The sequence below is a fragment of the Mustela putorius genome, unplaced genomic scaffold, assembly GCF_011764305.1.
Source record: "Mustela putorius furo isolate JIRA1106 unplaced genomic scaffold, ASM1176430v1.1 tig00000174_pilon_pilon_pilon, whole genome shotgun sequence".
In the NCBI taxonomy this organism is placed as follows: domain Eukaryota; kingdom Metazoa; phylum Chordata; class Mammalia; order Carnivora; family Mustelidae; genus Mustela; species Mustela putorius.
The window spans coordinates 9,741,175-9,764,135 of NW_025421304.1; the positions used below are offsets into that span (position 1 = coordinate 9,741,175).

At 35.7% G+C, this 22,961-nt stretch overlaps 1 protein-coding gene across 2 annotated transcripts in view; it reads left to right on the top strand.

Annotated features, from left to right (window-relative positions):
• Positions 1-22,961, top strand: part of PHKB (phosphorylase kinase regulatory subunit beta) — a 242,624-nt gene that overhangs the window by 204,931 nt on the left and 14,732 nt on the right. Inside the window, exons 22-27 of one of the 2 annotated variants that reach the window (XM_045076026.1) lie at positions 3,805-3,866; positions 3,966-4,128; positions 5,310-5,391; positions 6,733-6,790; positions 7,917-8,007; positions 12,083-12,285. In XM_045076026.1, coding sequence (XP_044931961.1) covers positions 3,805-3,866; positions 3,966-4,128; positions 5,310-5,391; positions 6,733-6,790; positions 7,917-8,007; positions 12,083-12,285 — 659 coding nt within the window. Of the gene's footprint in view, positions 1-3,804; positions 3,867-3,965; positions 4,129-5,309; positions 5,392-6,732; positions 6,791-7,916; positions 8,008-9,159; positions 9,251-12,082; positions 12,286-22,961 lie in introns of both variants that reach the window. The other variant, XM_004744118.3, reaches the window with a different exon arrangement.

The following is a 22,961-nucleotide window of genomic DNA, read 5'->3' on the forward strand; positions in this document are numbered from 1 at the left end:
TGAAAAATTTTTTTTATCTTTTCCCCCTTATTTTCTATCGCTTCCTGTTGCTATTGTCTTTCTGTTATGCTTTCTGTAAAAATTTCTTTTGTATTTATCATGCAGCTTCTTTGTTAAGTTTTATATTCTGGCTATCATGTTTTTAATTTTCCCTTTTCATAAAATCATGTTCATATTTTCTGGGTATTATATTTTATCTTTCTGAGATTATTTACTAGAGAACTTTTGAAATTTTCTTCTCTGCCTGATCTCTTTCTTTAAAAAAAAATTCTTGTTTTTTTGTGCTCAGTCTTTCATGTTGGGGGCATTTGTGAGATGTGTGGTAATCTTTAGCTATCCATTCATTTTTAAGAGTGAAAGAATAAATTTATTGGAAGCTCTATGTTTGGGAACAAGGATTTTTGTCACAATGATGTCATTTATCAGGTAGTCTGATAGCAAGGGCTCTTTTTGGGGAGAAATACCAGGTGCCAATATCTGGAGTTTTTTTTCTCCTAGGTCCTTCAGTTTCCAAAATAAACATATAACCTCATGCCTAAAGAAGATACATTTTGCTTTCATATCCTGAGTACAGGGTTGTAGAAGGAGCCAGGGCGTCCTGCTGTTTCCTGCTCTCTGCTGTGCCCTGTCTCTCCCTTGAGTAGAGTCTTTCACCAGAGAATAAACTTTCTTTTCATCTTGCAAAACTGAAACTTTGTACTTATTAAACAGCAACCCCTCATCCCCCACACCCTAGCCTTTGTCTTCTCTTTAATATAGTAAATGAAAATGACACCTATATGCTTTTCTTTTTATTTCAAGCCCTTTTAGATCTCGTTAGCCCATGTTCCATGGTCTCTCTCATCACTGGACCCCCAACCTCCCTCCCTGCCTCATCACCCAGGATCTTTCCATGCAGCTCATTCCCAGCCCTGTTTTCCACTCCTAAATATACTGGGTACTTTCAAAATCCCTGAATGTAATTGGATTTTTTTCCTGCTCATGTTGTTATTCTCTTCTATCCTTGCCTTTTTCCTTTTTTCCTTCTAAATATTTTAATTTTATAATTTAGGCCAATGTCTCCTCTTTAGTGACGTCTCCAAGGTTGGAATTAATTTCACACTCCTGTGTGTTTCTATGGCATTTTGCTTGAATCTTTGCTATAGCTCTTAATTTAAGTGTAGCTAGTTTCTTGTGTCTGCTTCTCTCTGTAGATTGAAAACTTTCTCAGGCCAAGCCTGAGTCATCTCTGTATTTCCAGAGTGCTCTGCCCACTACTATTCTCTTTTAGGAAAGACACGAATATTGGTTCATTGATTCAACATATATTGATTGAGCTCCGTCTCTAGGTACTGGGGATAAAATGGTGAAAAAAATATACAAGGTCCCTGATCTCATGGGAGAGCCAAACCAGAAACAAAGCAAGGGAGCAATGCAGGATGGTCGGATGGAGTGCAGTCTTAGGTAGGATGTTCAGCTGGAAAGGACCTTGGTGGGATATAATTAAGTATCACAGAGCAGGATACCTTTTTGAATACTATATTTCATTTGACATATATATAACAATGTTAAGTCATTTGATTACCATCAGAAGTAAAGTATTAATGCCTAGTAAATGATTATAAGTGTAATTTTTTTTTATGAAACTAATTTAGGAGACTTTGTTAACCAACTGAATTTTTTTTTTTTATCAAAAGCTCTATAGAGAGTATTAGTGGAATTTAGCATTTGCCTATTAACATTTACCTTATGAGCTTAATCAGTATATAGCATGGGTAGGCTAGTAACAGAAAATACTAAGTCAAAATTATTTTTCTTATGTTTTCAGTATTAACTATTAGATTTGAGCATCAAATAATTCTTGCCTCTTCTCCTTCATTCATATCCCACATTATTACAATCCATTATCAATTCTGGTTTTCTTTACCCTCAGATTATATCGCGAATCTAACTACTTTCCATCACTTCTAACATTAACATCACAGCTCAGGTTACCAGCATGCATCGCCTAGATTTTTACAGTAGTCTTAATTCCTACTGGCCATAAGACAGTTATCCTCTACCTGCTCATAAGGCAGTTAGATTATATGACATATCATAAGCCTTTACTGACTTTCTTTCTCATACAAAGTGAAAACAAACCAAAGTCCTTCCAATGGTCTTTGTACTATCCATGATCTGAACCTTTTTTTCTGACCTCATCTCCTACCACTCTGTCCTGTCTGCCATGTTCCATATCCATTCTTCTCCTTATTGATTCTAAAACACACCAGGCATGCTTCTGCTTCAAGAACTTTGCACTTCAGGAACTCAGCCCTGCACACTCTTCCTTAAGATCTATATTGTATATTCCACATACATGTCACTCTATGAGAGGAAGTCTTTTCTGATCACCCGTGTAAAATGGCAAACCTGCCTCCTCCTACTACCCTACCCCTACACTTCTCATCCCCTACCTTTCTTATTTCTACTTTGTACTTAACATCATCTGACATAGCATATTTAGATTTTTGTTTGTTTGTGTTGTCTTCTTCCTACACAGCTAAGGTCAAATTTCAAAAGAGCAAGGATTTTGTGTATTTTATTTGTGCTTTATCCTTAATACCTAGCGGAGTGCCTGGAATATGGTAGATGTTCAATAAATATTTGTCTAATAAATTAGTCAACCAGAGAGAAATATGTGTAGATATGAGCCTGAATCTTAGGAAATATCACTCAACGGACTTTTATTATGCTCAACACTGCTCTCTACTTAGGCACAGACTGTTCTCAGACCCTATCGCTGCCACATGAAAATGTGCAGATTGGTTCCATGTTTGGCCTTCCTCACTCAAAGTCTGAAAGAAGGCTTTAGTATGATTGCTGGTAATATGTCCTGACATTTATAGTAGGTTATTTGTTGATGATCCACTTTGTTTATGAGTTTCCTCTAGAGGAGAAGACAGTATAGCTCTGGGTGGTTAGCCAATAAGTGCAACATTTCCTGTGTCATGTTTCTTCCTATTTGAAAAGAACAGTGAGAAAATTGAGAAAGTAATACATGTAAGACAGTTTTGATTGAAGAATTGGCTTATTTTTAAAATAATTTATGGCTTGTTTTTTATGCATAACATTTCTCAATTTTATCTGACAATTCATCAGGTAATTAGAAGTGACACATATTGCTAAAAAACCATTGTGGGTTTTCATTCATTTATGTTCTTCACATGAACCACTGACAAACAAAAACTGTGTTTGAGTTTGGCCTTATTTAGTTTGCTAACCTATAATCAGGAACTAATGAAAAATGAAATGACCAAATATGGGTTGCCAGAATGTAGAGAAGGATTGGCCTCAATAATCAACAACTTCCTAATCCTGAAAAATGGAGACTTGGCAGTATCCTATCATTAGATAGCCCTGAAATATATACGGTAACAGAAACCAAAGTGCAATTTCCTATCATCTTTTCTCAAAGCAATTTTAGTATTTCTTGTTTTTTTAATTTCAAACTATTTTTAACATGTTAGTAGATACTGAATTTTAACTCTAGCTTAAAAATAAATGCATATAATTCTCAGAACAGAGAGACTCATGTTGACTTTCCTATTTACTATGACACATGAACTTGTAGCATGATTTACTTGTTCTTTTAAAGAGGGTTTTGTTGTATATGAAAACCTCTCTGATTTTAGAATGCTCATTTAAGAAATTAAGAATTGTGTGTACTTTTTAAAGTAAACTTTTTTTGAGTATTATATTCTTACAGAATTGTATATGCACAGATCATAAGGGTATGGCTTCATGAATTTAAGAGTTGTGAATTTTTTCTCAATCACATTTCAGACACTAATATCTGGAGCCGTAGTGGAACAACTTGACTTCCTACGAATCAGTGACACAGAAGAGTAAGTCCCTTTGGGTTATTATTAGAAAAGCAGGAAACTAGAATTGGAAATGTAGGAAATCTGAACCTTTTTTTTTGTTGTTGTTTCTTTAATTTCTAGGCTTCCAGAATTTAAGAGTTTTGAGGAACTAGAACTTCCCAAACATTCAAAAGTCAAACGACAAAGCAGTACCCCTAGTGCTCCTGAACTAGAACAGCAACCAGATATTGCCATTACTGAATGGAAGAACAAGCCCACCCATGAAATTCTTCAAAAACTCAATGTAAGGAAGATGTAATTCCCACCTGGCTCTGAGTGAGGTTGGCAGAGCAGGAATTCTCAGGTCCAAGCCGTATTTCTTTTGTCCTCTCGAAGAAGGTAGATGCAAGTGCCTGGAGGTAGATGACCTCTCTATGGTAGAGGCAGTAATGAGAGGTTGTTTTCATGGTCTAACATTAGCACTGATGTCTTAAAGATGCTTAAGGAGTGTGGATGATTGGGTATGAAGGTATTATATGAGCCATTGAAGAAGTTATGTCAGAAATAGTTGCCTTTGGGATCTCCAGACTTCTCATTTGGCACTCTTCCATCCTTTTCGCAACTTGGATCTTCTCTCTTATCCCTGTGTTTAGGTCTTAATGCTTGCTGTAAGTCTCTCCAGTCATTGAGGAAAGCAATCCTATGACCATATTCTATGAATATTATGTGAACAACCTAATACTTTACCTTTCCTACGAGTATTTGCATTTTAAAAGAGGTGGGGTGAGAGTGGGTTATAGTACTTATCCAAGGAAATGAAATTCTAATGATAGAACTATAACACTATGACATCTTATTGGGCTATACCACAAATTTGAGCATGTAGGTTAACTATGTATCCTACTAGATATCTTTTGTTCTTGTTATTGATTAACATTATCTACAGATTTCCATAAACATGAGAATAATATGGTAAGCATAAAGCACATAGCACATGCCCTAATACATAAAAAGCATTCTATGCATGTCCCCTGCTTTTATCCATCTCATAACAGGTTGATAGCAACATGGTCTCTCATTTATGAATAAGCAAAAGGAATGAGGTTGAATGACTTGGCCAAATCAGAGAGTGGCAAAATCAAGTGTTAATCAAGTATTAATGCTTGGAGACAATATATTTTCTGTCCATTGCTTATCTTGTTTTCTGGAAAATTTGATTATTAAATACTACTACATCAGGAAACCAACCTGTCTACTCTCTGTCTCCAAGATACCTAAGATAAATAGTTGTTTAATGTCATCTAGTGCTTGGTAGTATATCAGCAACATTTTATTTTTCTTTATTTTTTTCTTTAATATTTTTTGTTAATTCTTTAATAATAGCAGATTTCCTCTCTGCATCACGTGGTTGCCTGATTAGTTACTCCCTATGGTAACTTTTGTATCCATTTTATTCCAGTTACTCACTGTGATTTGTATTTTTAGGACTGCAGTTGTCTGGCTAGCCAAGTCATCCTGCTGGGTATACTGCTCAAAAGAGAAGGCCCCAACTTCATCACCAGGGAAGGTAAGTATACACGTCTAAGAGAACATTTTTGAATAATGAGACCTATTTTATTCTCCATTAAACCATTTTTTAACCTTTAAATGGAAAATGTTTATTCATACCCCCTAGAGTGGTATAGACTGATGTATGAACTCCTAAATTGCTTTCATGCAGTGATGTTTGATTGTTTCTCTGATTGTCTGAATGGTGGTAAAGCCTGATTCTGCCTATAACTGTTAACCTCTGATGACTCTTTCATAGTTCTTTATTGACAGTTTCTGTTTCCAGTTTTATTTCCTGAATGTTTCTAAGAACAATATTAAATCATTATAGCTATAAAAATTAGCTCCCTCATGGTCTTCAGCAGCCAATGGAATATGGCATTTAATAGAATTGATAACAAAAATTGATAACAAACATTGACAACAAAATTGATAACAAAACATTGATAACAAAAATTGATCATTTCTCTCTCTTTTTTAAGACTTTATTTATTTATTTGATATATAGAGAGAGATCACAAGTAGGTAGAGAGGCAGGCATGGGGGGTGGGGAAGGCAGGCTCCCCACTGAGCAGAAAGCCCAATGTGGGGCTCAATCCCAGGACCCTGAGATCATGACCTAAGCCGAAGACAGGGGCTTAATGCACTGAACCACCCAGGCGCCCCAACAAAAATAAATCATTTCTAATCATGTCCTCTCTGCATTAAGGATGTGACCCAATTACCCCTGAAATCCACACTTATATGTTGAGGCACTCTAAGGAATTCTTGAATTCTCCATCATGGTCTGCTTCTAGCGTTTTATTACATAGAATAATACAGAATACATTTCAAGATACTCAAAGTTTTTGGCTCTGTCCTTTGTTAGAGGGGCATGTTGATTTGTTTAGGATTAAAGATTGATCAGGATTCTAAACAGCAATGTTTATTGGAATGATCATGCACATTAGAGAGTCTCTGTAAACTTTCATAGGACAAATAAATGTATATTTATATTCAGAATCTGCAGTACTTGTTCAATTTTCTGTGTTCTGCTTATTTTCTGCACTACTTAAAATAACATCTTTATTTGTTAAAAACTTAGATTGCATATTAATTAAGAAAGTAATAAATTTCAAGAAATAAAGTACTCACCAAAATCATATACTCAAACTAAATATTAATTATGGCTGGGACATTCACGTAATATATTGGTTTACATGTTTAAATATGTCAGGTAGTTCAGAAGACTATTGGATGTGGATTAACTCTAGTGGAACAAAATGAAATACAAGAGTGTTTTTTTGAAAGAGAATAAATGTTATATATTTAATTAAAAGGATTTTTTTCTTCAACAAAGACTCTATTATCCAATGTCTAGGTACCATTTCTGATCACATTGAGAGAGTATATAGAAGAGCTGGCAGCAAAAAGCTTTGGTTCGTATTAGTGTCTTTGTCATTATGTTTTATTTTTTGTGTTGTCATATTTAAAAGCATAAAGATAATGGGCAATCTTAAAGATGGTTATTTATCCTAATTTTTACTTTTAAACTCCAAGGTTACGGCTGTGATTCTGTCTACTTTCTAAGGGCCTGCCTACATTCCATTGTATTGTGGCTCTCCCAAGTTATTAAAAATAATGTCTGGGAATAAGGACCTCCACAGGAACAGAACCTGGAGAGAGTATTCACTGGAATGATAGGCTAATGACTCTTTTTCTACATTGTGTATCCTCTGTCCCAGCAAGGTGCTTTAAGTTCTACTTTGTATTTCATAGAAGGCCATGAAAAAAGACCAATGGTTCATTTAATCATAAGCAAAAATAATAGAAGGCAGTTCTCTCACTACTTAAGTTGAATGAATCCCAGTGATTATAGTTGCTTCATGTAAAATAACTAATATGTTCTGCAGAAGTAGTCTCTCAGGGAATGGAAAAAAAAATAGGGCAAGATGAGATAAAATTATTTCAGTTCACAATGGAGTAGGTATGCCTAAATGCATAGCCCTCTGTATTTTGAAGCAATTCTAGTCATTTTACCAGCAGAATCTAATATTTTGAAAGTAAGAATACATGTATTTTTTTAAATGACCCATTATTATCTCATTTTGAAAAAAACATCTCAAGCTATGTCATAAGAATTTGTCTTAACCTCAAGGAGCCTCAAGTTTCTAATCTCTAAAATAAGAGGATTTAACAAGACCATCTAAGAGATGTATATCAAGTATATCAACTCCGTGATTTATAGCAAATATACCATTCCAACCCAAAAGAAATACTAAATTAATCCTCTGGCTAAATCTCAAATTTGCACTATAAATTCTCAGCACAGTAAGACATACAAGCCAATAGATGTTGCTTTTCAGCCAGTATATTTCAAATGTGGTCTATAGTCTAATTTTTTGCTAAGTGAACTTGTTTTTACTTTATGTTATTATTCTTGGATTTTAGATAAAGCATTAACTAGCAGATATTTAGAGTGCTGACTCTCATGTTTAAAAGAACAAACTCCTGGAAGTTTATTTACTGTATTTTCCTTTTATGGCTTTCCACTGACACACTTAGGTTGGCGGTACGCTACGGGGCTGCCTTTACCCAGAAATTTTCTTCCTCTATAGCCCCACACATTACTACCTTTTTGGTACACGGAAAACAGGTAACATACACAGAATGTGGCAAAACTGAAGCTGCTTGAAACGTGTGGGCTTATTTGCATTCTGAGGGTTAAGTATGTCTTTTGGTCTTAAAATGTGTGGATGAAAGCTTCTCTAAAAGTAAGAAGCATTTGTTTCACTAACTTTACCCGTTATTTACTTAATTTTCTACTAGTCCGTATATGTTGGAATTAAGGAATATAGATACTTTTTATAAGTCAGCTTCCATGGATATCCTGAAATATAGGAAACTGTTTGAAACCTACATTTTCATTTTATTTTCTTCCTCTAAAAGTTCCACATGAATTTTACTTTTGAGGGAAAAATGTCTTATGTATTGCATGTGCCATGCTTTAAAAAAAATCTGTTCTCTCTAGAATCTGAGACTTTTTCGAAAATGTAAAAATAGCAATGTGTCTTCCTTCCTCCAACATTCTGGCTCTATCAAGAAAAAAAAGGTGCTGGTATTTCATTGTATCACTTCCTGAAATTGACTACTTAGCGAGTCCCCAAATCCAGGAATTTGGTTATCTAGGCACCAAAAGAAACATGATTTAAAGTGGTTATAGAAATAGAAGACATATATAGTGACAGACTTAATAATGAATTTTTTAATTAAAGATTTTATTTATTTATTTGACAGAGAGAAATCACAAGTAGGCAGAGCAGCAGGCAGAGAGAGAGGGGGTGGAGCAGGCTCCCTGCTGAGCAGAGAGCCCAATGCGAGACTTGATCCCAGGACCCTGAGATCATGACCTGAGCCGAAGGCAGAGGCTTAACCCACCGAGCCACCCAGGTGCCCCAATAATGAATTTTTTAATGCAAAATCAGAATAGTCACTTAATAACTCCTCCTAACTCGACTCCCCTTCAAAGGGATGGTTAGGCTCCTTTTCTTTCTTTTTAAATTGATAATGGCATGAATCATGCTGGTAGCAGAGATAAAGATGAGGGGTTCCCTTCCTAATTCTAGATGGTCCTACAGTTGGGGAGACTTCAGATATGAGGTCCAGTGTCTTGGGCTCAGTATTTCCTTCAAATTATTATTTAAGGACTTAGTTGTGCACATTTTTCAATCTTCCACATCAGGGCCCCCATTCATTCACCATCTTTTAGATTTGTCAACCTCTGGCGTGCTCTGTTCTTTGCCCCCAGGTCGGTTGTGCGCTGTGCAGCAAGTCTTTTAAGTAAAGTAGTGGACAGCCTGGCCCCATCCATTACTAATGTTTTAGTGCAGGGCAAACAGGTAAGTATCTGATTTTCAGACTCTCACTCAATTACATCCCAAAAGCTTCTGGATAAGACTCTTGCTTTTAAATCTGGCAAGCCTCAATATCCTAGGCCTCTCAGCCACATTAACAATGGCTCAGGCATTTCTACAGAAGGCTCCTACAGAAGCAAAACCTAATCTTAAAGATGCACATTCACTAAGTAGACCACCCCTTTCTCCTGCTGTATCTTAGAGATGTGGTTTCCGACTCCTGTGTTGAGATCAGTGAGGCTGCTGACCCAGAACATGCAATAATGCCAACTAAAGTACTCCACACAAGTTTTGGATAGGCAGGGCCAAGACAGGTGAATAGCAAAGGGCACATTTTCCCTTCTACTCCACATGAGATTCTTCTCACTCTGAGAAATGCTTTGACTCCCCAGATCTTTAATCCTTTAGGCCACCTCTTCCTATAGCTCCTCCCCTCCCACAAGGGCCAGCTCTCGTTAGCTCCTCCTCACAGAGCCTTCTCCAGTTACCAGTGGTTCCTTTCTCCACTGGCTTCTCATGACAGACCTGTGACACTTCTCACAATCTGTCCTGGATCCCAGTTCATTTCCAAGTGTCCCAAGGTAGGCTGTGAACACCTGGAAGTCAGGGCCCAGATCTTTTCCAGGACCTGTTCCAGCATGGGGTCTGGCTTGATAAATGTGGCTTGAATTGAGCCGGTGCATGTGGGAATGCAGAGTGGGATGTGGCTGCTCATTTTTGTTTTGTTTACCATTAGCTCTAATTACCTGGCTGAATCATAACTGGTTGGAGTAAAAACCTGTTTGCTTTCTTTCTCTTCTCTGGGACTATGTGCGCTTTATCATGCTTTCCTGACAGTTGGCCTAGGGATATAATAAGCTTTAATAATATGAAATACTTTAACCCTCCTTAATAGAATCAGCCCATTGCTCATATTTCAGGGCTCTTAATTCATTAAAACTGAAATTATTTCATCTTGACATCCAGCTTAAAATGTTAGAATAGTAAATTCTTTTATCTTGTAATATTTATTAACAATGAAAAAGTGATTGTACTAATTAAAAACTCCTGAGAAAAAGTTAAATCATTTCTCACACATGTTATTTTCTTTGTTTTCTTCAAATTAATAGTAGAATTAATAGAATTTTCATCTTCATTCATCAGCTACATAGACCAAGATACAGGAAGTACCTTATCCATTGCTCTAACTCTCCACAGTCCTTACGTCCAGCCACAGTCTCATATTGCTGCCCTGGACTGGGTTTCCTCTGAGAGAAAGTAAATGGGCTTTGGGAAGCTATTTTTCCTTGGATTTTAGGTTTCCATAGTATATCTGAAAATATAGTTAATTCTACTACATATGAGTATATGAGAAGATTTTGGAGATCTTTGAGGTCATGGCATCTGACCCCTTGGAGAGGGGTGGGTTAGGGTTAGTCATGTCCATTCTGTGCATTATATGGAGGAGACTTGCAGCCTGTGATCCTGAGACTCTGCCCTCCATATCCTAGGGGGCTTGTCGTGAGGCTGTGGCTGGACCGCTGCCTGCCAGACCAGCACATCTCTCATGGAAACATTTATAGAGCCGAGTAAGCCTGGAAGCCTGACAGCCCCATTTCAGGTGCATGAAGTCCCTTTACTGACTGCATCTTACCACATTACAAAAAAGAAATGAGGATCGAGCATTCAAAGTTTGCATTCCCTCATTTATGAAATACTGCCCTGAGAACTGAAGTTAATACTGTTCCTACAAAGTGCTTCCCAATCACCTCAAGCTCTCTGGAATGAAACAGTGGTTTAGTCATCATCACTGCTTCCAGAGGCAGTGGTGTGCCTTCTCTTTGTTTTCTTCTTTACACACTGACATTTTAATAAAAGTAATCACACTTGGACTAACTGGTTAGTACCACTTGTGATATAATAAACCAGCAGTTCTCAGTTTTCACTTCCTCATAAAGTTGGGGCAAAAGATCCCGTGTTCTGCTCTCTCACCTCATCTCAGAAAACACAAGCACCCTTTGATATGCTTTTCATTTTCCTGCCTCTCATAATTGTGCACTGTCCATGGAAGAGAGAGGGAGAGGGGTAATCAGGAGGAAGGAGGGGCTGCAGTCTCTTCTGGGGGGCAAGATGCCAAGGAGAGAGGAGACACAGAGTATTCCTCTTGTGAGCTCCAGCAGCCCTCTCTGCTTTGGGTTTTTGTTGTCATTTCCCTCTGTGCTTTCTCATTTCCTAGGCCTGTGGGCAGCCTCGTTTATTCCCCTCCACAGGTGAGAGATAGATCAACAAGTATTTTAATACTCACTAGGTGCCTAACACAATGCTGAGATAAGTTGGGGCTACACTAGAACTATATGACCTTGCATCTGCCTTTCAAAAGGTGATAGTGTTGTTAAAGAGCAAAAGTTCCACATGAGAAACCATAAAAGAAATGAAAAATATACTCTCAACTACAAAATTGTGTAGACTGCGCAGTAAAGTAAAACTACCCAATGTATTTTGGTTTCTCTGGGGAGTTTCTAGTACTAAAGTCATTCAGAATAATTTTCTCTTAATAGTTATTTATATTCCTTCCCTGCTTTTATCCACTCACCTTCACTCCCCTAACTGGGACCCTTACCTGCCCTTATATTTTAGATCAGACTGTGAACCATCATGAACTCCAGTGGGAGTCACGCTTTGAAAGCCATTTTAATAAATAGCAGGAACAGTTATTCTACCTAATTCCCTAGTTCACGTAGAGTAATTTCAGCCTGCCAGTCATCCTGAGCCTTGAATTTTTTTCTTTTATCTTTTAGTAGCTAGGAAATTTTTGCAATAAAAATCTGCCACTTATAGGTAACTCTGGGTGCCTTTGGGCATGAAGAAGAGGTTATCTCTAATCCTTTGTCTCCGAGAGTGATTAAGAACATCATCTATTACAAGTGTAATACCCATGATGAGAGGGAGGCGGTCATTCAGCAAGAACTGGTCATCCATATTGGCTGGATCATCTCCAATAACCCTGAGTTATTCAGCGGCATGCTGAAAATTCGAATTGGGTGAGTAAAGTGCTTTGCATTTGCCTAAAGAGAATTGTTCAAGTTGTCTTCCCACAGATGTGGCCTGCCCCAGGCCTGATCGGTATCTAGGAAAAGCACATCTTTCCCCAGAGTAGATGCAACATGTGGTGGTATGAAGAAATAAATATCTGTGGCCTGAAAGAATATTCCTATTTCTTTAAATTTCCAGGTTAAACATAATGAAGTAACACTATTCTCTGGTAAAATCAAACTCCAGGGATTTAAACAACTGCAACATGCTTAAAAAACAAACAAACAAAAAACAAAAAACCACCACTAAGTGTAACACTGATAAAAATTCCTGTAAGAAAAATGGTTAAACCTTAAGAGAAGAATGATTTTCAGTAAAACTGGGTGTCAGGAAGACATACTGGAGTAAAAATTTTTGTCCCTTTTCAGAATATTCTACTGCATCCATTTTCTACCAGAATCTGATTTTTATTCATTAAAATCTTAAGTGTTCTGTTTGGAGGAGAAATTAAAAGTAAGGGTCTGGTGAACTTGAATCTTCCTAATCAAGATTTTCGTGAGGCAGCGTGGTCAGGCAGGCTGACCCAGCTCTGGCATTCAGCAGAACTGAGTGGTTCTGGTCTGAGTCCTGGTTGCCACTTACCAATTTAGTGACCTGGGATAAATGATTGAGCCTCTCCAGCCTCACTTTCATACCAGGCTTATTGTTTTATGTGAGATAGAATGAGAGAATATGTTTTAAAAACCCACCACAGCCAAATAAAGCATAAATATTTCTTTTCTTTAATTTTTTATCACATACATGATTATCTCCTAATTGTCAGAATCAAACAATACTGAAGCATATAGAGTAATCTAATCTATGGCCAGTTTTAGGGTGGGGGTGTTCCTCTAGGGTTTAAAAAGAATATAGAATTTGTCAGGCACAAATATATGTGAATGTGTGAGTATGAATAAGTGTATAGCTTGCTGGTAATATAATTAGATTATTAGTATCTTTACTATTTCTGTTCTGCTTGATTCTCAATTTTTGGTAAAAATCTTAAAAATTGCTCATTTTAATTATGGATTTATCTCCTCCTTGCATGTTTTCTTTCAGTTTTATTTTGTATATTTAAAATTTTTTTGTCCATATTACTTTATAATTTTAACAATATATCTTCCTTTGTGCCATTTATTTTCTACTTGAATTCTTTAAAAAAATTTTTTTTAATTTCAAATATCTACAAAATTTGTAGATATCTACAAATATCTACAAAATTTTTTTTTTTAATTTCAAATATCTACAAAATTAGAGACTAATACAAGAAAGCCTCTGTGCTCATACTTTCACTCAGCTTCAACAATATCATCATATGGCCAATCTTATTTCACTCATACCTCCCAATTAATCACCCCACCCAAACCCCATCCAAGTTTAAAGCAAATCCATCATTTCATCTCATCTGTAAATACTTGAGTGTGTATCTCTAAAAGATAAGGACTTTTTAAAAACATAACCATGATACCATTACAATGCATAAAATATAACAAATTATTTTCTGTCTGATATTATTCCTATGGCTGCTTTCTTCTACTGTCATTATTAGTTTAATATACTGTCTTCTCTTTGCCTTTAATGTTCTTTTTTCATTTAGTATAGATATATCTATTATGTTCAGCATCTATGCTGTATTTATTTTTAATTCAATCTGACATCTTTTCATAGAAATATGTATTTCATATTTGTGCCATTTCTTTTCTATTTTGACTTATTAATTCCTATCATTTTGTTTTCTGTTTACTGCGCTTTCTTTTTATTTTTTCCTTATTTCTTTGTGCTGGATTTCCCTTTCATTTCTTAGTTTTAATTTTGCACATGAGTATGAAGCACTTGATAAAAAACGATTGCACAGTTTTTCTTTCAAAAATTACATATAACAAAACTAGGTGCTTATTTGGCAGTATCTGCATACCTTATGTTTCAACAATTCTCATTCTAGGAATTTAGACATATTTTATAGCAGTCTTCATTTCAGTAGTCTTTGAAATAGTGAAACCTTGGGAACAGCCTAGATATCCATCAGTAGGAAATAGTTTAAATTATTATAGTCAGAGAGTAAAATGCTGTTCAGCCATTACAAGTAACAAGAAAAAGTCTTTACTGACATTTATAAATGTCCAAGATAAATTAAGTGAAAAAATAGCTAAGTTGCAAATGTATTATTCTGTTTTTTAATAAAAGAGCAATAATAATACTATACATTATGTGTATAATGCATATATGGGGAAATCTCTGAAAAATAAAATCGGTGTCTGTTATTTTCTCTTAAGTTATATTTTTCAGTTTTATTTAAAGTTTTTTCATTTGAGGTTATTATTTTTAAACTGTTGGCCTGATTTCAATTATAGTTTATTTCAGGTGAATTTCCCAATCTTTACCTCACCTTTCTTTTGATCAAGAAATGAATTCACTCAGCATAGAACTTGACCTTAATTTTTATCCCTTGAAATTGTTCCTTTCAAAGATTTAGAGGTGTTCCAAATCAGCTATAAGAACTTGGAATCATACCCTGATTTGTTCAGTCTATTTGCTCTAATATTTTTAACTCCAACCTCTTGACTACATATAAAGATACAGATATGGGTCTTTCGTGTAAGTTGTCCCTAAATGAAAGGAAATGTGATTCTCTGTATCCATACCAGGTATTAAAAGTACTCTATTGTCCCAGGCTCAGGCATTTCTCTGAATCTGACTGAGAAGCAAAGGTTATAACTTCCAAAGCACATTCTTTCTAATAAATGTTCTATACAGGAGAGCCTCTTTAAGTGATAGTCATCCTTGCAGAGGTTCAAGCAAAGCCCAAGGGTAAAAGTTAACAGTTTCCCAGGATTTTACTTCCAATACTATGTTTTTCAGCCTGTTAGTAGTTTTTCCTTTACTGCTTATTTAGCATTTTAGGCTAATTTATATTCTTCTAAAAACCCATTGGAATTTTCTTTTTTGAATTCAGATCTGACCTGAAATTTCTCTTCACAGAAATGAAATATGTTTAATTTATTTTAAAAATAGTTTTCTTTCTGTTTTTGTATCTGCTACTCTGTATGTTCAGTGCCTTCCATGAGAAACAATATACTCTTTTTTCCTTAAACTGTGCCACCCATAATAAAAATGTCAGGACAGCAGCATGTGACTTAGTATTTAACGATAGCAGAAAACCTCCTAATGAAGATTTGCCATGCAACTTTAATTATTCATTGTCCTGAAATTCATCCTGGAATTAATCAGGGCATTATATTTCCACTGTGTGTATTAACAATGTCCCTGCCCGATTCATTAATGTGTATTTCCCTCTCACGTGGGACTCACAGGTTTAGCTCTAAATACTGGTACATTTTCAGTTGGAGAGAAGTCCATTTTTTCTTCATAAGGTATAATTTATTTGAGAAATTTACTTCTGCTAAGGATAGGGACTGCATCTTAACTTCCTGTCTCTGTCAGGGTCTAGCTCACAAGAGATGCTCAATAAAATTTGACAGTTTATTTAATATATAGGTTATAAGCAGGTTCAGATAGCTTGCTTGAGCCAGTGGGGGGAATCTAGGAAACACAAAAGATAGCATGTTTCTGTGGTCATTAGATAAAGAAATAAAGGACTTCTACTTTTTTTTTTTAATTACTTCAAGTTTTTTTCCCTATTTTTAAATTTAAATTAAACTAACTAACATATAGTGTGTTATTAGTTTCAGAGGTAGAGTTTAGTGCTTCATCAGTTGCACATAACACCCAGTGCTCATTATATCACGTGCCCTCCTTAATATCCATCAACCCGTTACCGCATTCTACCACCACCCCCCAATAGCAACCCTCCATTTGTTTCCTATGATTAAGGACTCTTTACTTTTGATAAATGTACTTAATTTGTACAAGCCATGTACTTCAGGAAATTACCAAGTTGAACAGGGTCTTGTTTATATGAAAATCCACTTATACATGTAGAAGGTAGAAGGATATAGCACTTTCCTCACTTCTTTTGTTAATGGAATGGCATAGCTAATCACATCAGTATGGTTCAAGTTGCCTTATCATGGTACCTCCCTAAATAGCATTCCTAATAAGGATTTAAGGGCATATGCATATGAATAAAGTGGTTATTGTACTCAGAAGTTCACTATGATAAACTATTTCCTCCTCTTCTTCCAACATAACAAATATTATTTATTGATTGCCTATTATATACCATGCAATATACTAAAATACTTCACATATATTATCTGATTTAATTGATTCAACAACTTTGAGGTAGGCACTAGTACCTCCATTTTAAAATCAACAAACTGAGGTTCAGAAATTTTAGATGACCTTAGTCAAACCAGTTTGTCAAAGTGGGATTCATACCCAGATCTGCCTAACTACAAAATTCTTGTTCTTTGATCCTAAGTACTAATGTTTTCACTTACATAAACTGTTGCTGTTTTCTCAGGGAAACAGACATTGCTGTTTTCCTAAAAACTTATGACTTTATGGTCTCTTCTACATGATTTCAAGTTATGGTCCATTTTGTATTCAAGTATTTATGTAGCAACTGTGATGTACATTGGCCCCAGATAGTTTTCATCTTTTGTTTATCATTCCTCTAATCTGGCATCAGTACTGTTTAACATACAGTGCAGGGCACACCAAGAAGCCTGAATAGTTAGAAGTTAACCTAAGAAATGAGATTTTGCCCCTTTATTCATCACGAGACTAAACCAATGGAGATGATGTGGAACTGATTCTAAATTAGCTCCTTGTACACTGCAAGAAATGTATAAAATACTGTAAAAGTTTAACAGAGTAACTCTCCCAAGGTCATAAGACCACAAACCAGGATTTGAACCTAGAGTGAATGTCTCTAGTGTTCATGTTTCCCCAGCCCCTATTCCAGCTCATTCGTCTATAAAATAGGGAAGCTATCCTTGCTTGGGCTTCCTCATTGGATTGTGCAGATTCTGGATAAGGAATGTGAAGATGTTTTGTAAAACTTCTATAATATTGCCCTGACATTCAGTAATTTGAGGTTCTCTATCATGTGGCTTTTGGAGTACAGGTATATCTAGGGATATCTTTTACGTGCCAGAAATCCCAAGAAGGAGGAACCTCTCCCATCCAACATCCATTCTCTCTCTCCCTTTCTCTCCTCCGCTCTTTCCCTCTCTCTCTCTCTCTCTCTCTATTCCAGTCCTAGGCTTGCAAAGACTCTCTGCTCCCATAAGATATGTTCACCATAGAGGTATCCCTTTCTGCCATGGTTGTTTCTCCTTGAGAACCCCATGCAGTGATCCCCAAGCATTTCATACAAAAACCTTAACTCAGAATCTCTTTTGGATATACTTTGTTGCCATGTGACTTGGTCTCACGCCTCCATCAATTGATCATCCCTCATGAAATACTTGGTAGACCCTATACCTGTGCCCATAGTGCTCTTTAGCCACATTAACAAAAAAATTTTGGAACCTTGTTTCTATTCTAGGGATATCAGACAACTTTAGAGAAGTACTATTATCGTGTCTATGGGGCTTGTGATAGTGTTTTTCTGAAAAGGAAAAAGATATTTTTGTATTTTTCAATATGTTTTTATTGTACTTTATCCTTAAATCAATTTTACTCAAACCTCAGCTCCCTAAGTCAATGGTTTCCTCGCATGTTAGTTTACTGCCGCTGCAGAAACACACTTATATGTTTCTTTACAACAATTTACCTTAAGTTAGTTCCTAGAAGGTTTTAGTTTGTTTAATGATGAGTAAATTATTCATTTGTAGGGTCCTTGAATGTCAAATTTCTTATAAACTGTTAAACTTGTTGCTTCTCTAAGTCTCCCCTTTCTGTATTATAGTGATTCCAGCATGATTTTAAAAAGGGGAATGTTATGGAAAATACATTTTTTTTACTTCCTTAAAGGTTAAAGCATTTCAGACTCATTCATATCTAACTTTTTGCTATTGTTTCTCTTGTTGATTATGAATAAAGAGATTGAGAGTTCAGTCAGCTTCTAACACCGTCTTCCGCCTGAAATGCCAACATTCACTAGGTTGCATGCCCATAAGAAATAGAAACATTTATTTTAGTCATGGTACATTTATCCAGAATTCCTCTGCACTACATGTACTTTTATCTCTCTGTTTTAACCTTTCTCGCTGAGGTTTTGGGGTTTTTAAAATTCATTTATTTACATCACCCATTGTCTCATTGCTTTAAATCAGTACTACCATGTTTCTTTTCTCTTTTTTCCAAGGTTAATTCTGCCAGTGCAGTTTCTCAACATTACTGCTATCAGGTACTCCTGTGAACAAAATTAACCTGCTCACAGGAATGGTATTCTAGTCTGATAATGATTTGATTTGCTGTCTCATTATTGATTTGTGCTCCAGCTTTCATGTTGAAATAGATCAAGTTCCTGACAGGCCCATTACTGTAAAGACCTCCAATCAACTGCTTTCTGCTCTAGGTCTGTCAGTCAGGCTTTAGTGGGAGATAACCCCTGAGGATATATGTTATCAAGCCTTTTTCATCTCCACTTTTCATACTGCCAGGACATCCTCTGTAAGCAATTATGCTTCAGACATGTCTTGTCTTCTGATGCCCACAACTGGGTCTGTGGATCACACATCTGATGCTTAGAGAAGGCCATTGATGTCATAGCTACTAGACTGTAACATTGCTTATGCAGTAAAGGAAAGAGGAGGTAATTAGAGGTCTGAGTTCATTAGCATGGCTTGATACTCATTCAGAGGTCTCTGTTTTTGACATTTTATATGAAGTGAGGAAGTGAGATGATGGAACTCTCCTACCTCTGCTCTGATGATTTCAGGGGTAGAGCGAATGAGTCATTGTTCTCCAGTTACCGGACAGGAAGCTCAGTTTGCCTTATCAAATTATCACCCTCTCTGTATTAATATCAGTCAAGTGCCTTCCTGTCCAATTTTCCCGTCTCCTCTCATATGACTTAATAAATGCTTGCAGAGAGTTATACATTCACTTGTTTAACAGCAAACTTGGCAGACACTTCTTAGTATCTTCAGATTGGCTCAAAATGGTTATTTTTAAAGATGTGTCTTGCTATGAATCAGAGGCATGTTTTCAGAAAATGTCAGCTGTCCTCATTTACCAGTGATGTCAGATTTCCATGTACTTTGTAGTATATTTCACTCCTTGATTGGGGCATGTTAGAAAGAAAAATACCAATATATACAGAATATGTTTACTAACCTCACAACAAGAGAGTTTTTAGAAGGATGATGTTATCCCTAGGACTATATAGGGATACTATCTACCTTATCATACTTCTCCAGTAGTGCTGAAGAATTCATTGTCCCCAAGTCAAATCTTGGCACACATGAAGGTTGTTCTGGTCAGTTGTGTGTATATGCCACTCTCTCATTTGCTTATTGGCAAGTAGAGCATGTCCTTGGTTCTTTAGACAGACTGAATCTATACGGATGTGGTCCAACGATAACCTTCATTCTTTTGACCTTCCACATTTGCTTGCTTGCTTTTTCTTTCCCTATTTTGCATTAACTGCTTCTACATTGTAATGTCAAATCAGATTTGATGACTTTGTCAGCGGGAATGAGGGTAAGAAATGAGATGTTCTCATGCAAAGGAATTAATGCCCTTTTATATGGATTAAATGTCTAAAAATGGATTAAATGTCTTTGAATTTTTTAACTTTGTTTCTCACTTGGTAATTTACATTTTCTGTCTCTGACTGTTGTATAGTAGTTTATGTCTAAGACTTTTGCTGTTGTTTAGTCCTTTGAAGAATTTCAAGCTAAATAGTTTAGTTTGGCCAGTATTTTTGAATGAATAAATGTATTTTAATAATTTGGCTGATAAGTTATATTAATTTGTGCTAGAGTGAATGAAAAACAGTCACCTTCTTTCTTTGGTGACTGTTGAGTATAATGTTTTCTATAATTTGGCTCACAGAATTGCTGAGATCTTATGAACAGAAGGAAAAAACCCTAGGGGAAGTTTTTAGATCTCCAACTATCTTTATTTATGGTACTAAAGATTTGAAAAGGTAACTATGATAAATAATGGTCAGTTTTGATAATTCAAGTTTTAGAGCACTTTAGAAAGTTAATTTTTTTTAAATTTTAAAGTTATTTATTTTAGAAGGGGACACGTCCTGAACTTAAGTGGATATGGCCCTTGCTTAAGTAACTCCAAGACGTCAGTGTAAAATTGTATTACCTTTCTCCAACCTGAATATCAGAGGTCAAATAAAAGGAGTTTGCTAACATTTTTCATGACTCTATAATTTCAAAAGCTTTAAACATATATTGTCTTATTTAGTCCTCAAAATAATTCCATAAAATGAGCAGAACGAGTAATATTCCCATTTGAAAAATAATTTGCCAGTGGAACACAGTTGGTGAGTGACAGGATTGATATTTAAGCCTGTCTTATATTTTTGCTTGTCATCATAAATAGACTAAATGTTTAGTAAAATCCCCACATGTCCATAATTTAAATGGCTATAGGCAATTGGCAATCGTTAGCAATTTACATTTGCCTTGCTTCTTCTTCTTCTTCTTTTTTTTTTTTTTTTGGCTATAGATTATAAAGCAAATTCCAGACATTTTTTGTTTTAATCCTCAATATTTAAGTAGGTGTATATATATATCTTAAAAAGGAAGTTTTCTCAGTAATCACAATACCATTATCACATCCAACAAAATTAGCAATAATTCCTTAATATCACCTAATACCCAGTTCTTATACACATTTTTGTGGTTGTCCTCAAAATAACTTAAAAAAAGAAATTGGGATCCCAAACAAATGCCATGTGTGGGCCTTGTTATTATGTCTCTTCAATCACTTTTAATCTAGAATAGGATCCCTTAACCCAGACTTTTCTTTTCATGCCATTGACTTGTTCAGACCAAAAGGCAGGTCTTCATATTTTTAATTTGATGTTCTTTCTTTTACAAAGTTGCCTCAAATGTAAATGTGAAATATTAAAGAAAGAAAATAATAGAAGACTATTATAACTTGTAAAATTAAAAAGTATTTTATTTAAAGAGAGATCCATGGAGCAGTTTATTATAACTGAATGTCATTTTAACAGGTAATTTCATAAGCAACTTTAACATCACAGCATCCAAAGTAACTATATTCTTGTGGCTTTTAAGCTGATATAACATTTTGACTAAATACAGTTCATAATAATGAGGATGAAGATAACATAGTTTTAGTCCAGCTTTTCTTTTCAACCTATTAGAGAAATAAAAATGGTAACTCTTAATTCAGTCACATGTTCTGTTGTTTTGTTTATTTTTTTGTTTGCAAATGCTGTGTCATCTTTATTGTTCTTACCAGTGAGCTACTATTAAATATTTATTATGCACTATCAACAGAAATATTAGTAAGAATATATATTTTAAATTATTATGTTCTGTCCTTAGAAATGTCTCATGCATCTCAGTTAAATTCCTATCTTCCAGAAATGACAACAACAAAGAATACGTGAGAGGATAGGAAAAAGAACTGAGAGTTGCCTCAGCAGATGGTGTGAGATTCGAGCAGTCAAAGTATAGGGGCATTTGCTTTGTGGCCTGTGGGCTGGCCCAGCAGGCTGGGACATATGCCAGGCTGATATCACCTGGGCTCTACTGGGAATGCTTCACAGTTTTCTTATTCTTTTCCTCTGAGAGACATTAAAGGTATCCTGTGAGGATGCATCAGTATTGTTTTGCAAAGCAGCCTTGGCAGAAAGGACTTTAATCTTTTGACTATTTCCACCCAACTTTTTCATCCTCTGTACCTGCAATAGCCTTGTGGGCTGTCTTTCGAAGTGTATCAGGACAAAGATAATGACATATTTGAGTGCAGTCACTTAGGCACTTTAAATCTTCACTGCTGTAACTAGACGTTTCTTCCAGTGGTTTGACTACACAGCTTCCCTTTGGGAGACAAAGTAGCATGGGTGAATGAAAGCACATTCTTTCTAGTTGCTGAGCCGAACTATCTCTGTTTGTTATTCAGTGTTCACCGAAGGATTTAAGGATAAAGCCTGGGAATCTGCTGTGTAAAACTAATTCCCTAGCTTTTCCTAATGGTGTGTAGAGTTCTGGTCCCCTAAGGCACAGTATTATTTCCATGGTTTTCTTTGGTTTGCATAACTGGTTTATCTCAGTTCTTTCCTCAGAATGCAGTAAATGAAAGAAATGAGACGAAAGTATAAAAATACTTATTGAAAACTTCTTAAATCAAAAAGTGAAATAATTTACATATAAGATAATTAAATATTTTACCTTGGAAAATACAAGGCACACAAGTAGTACTCCAGTTGCCTAAGTAATGACATTAAAGCTTCTTCTGCAATAAAAGTAATTATCTTATGAACAGCATTTATCTATTAAAGAATAGATTCTTTAAGAATAGGTACATGAACAGCATTTAAATATCTGTAAAGGAGGGATGCCTAGGTGGCTCATTTGTTAAGGGTGTGCCTTCTGCTCAGATCACAATCCCAGGGTCCTGGGATGGAGTCCTGCATTGGGCTCCCTGCTCAGCGGGGAGTCTGCTTCACCCTCTCCCTCTGCCTGCTGCTCCCTCTGCTTGTGCTCACTCTCTCTCTCTCTCTCTCTGTCAAATAAATACATAAATAAATAAAATCTTTTTTAAAAAATATATCTGTAAAGGAGATTCTTCTGAAATC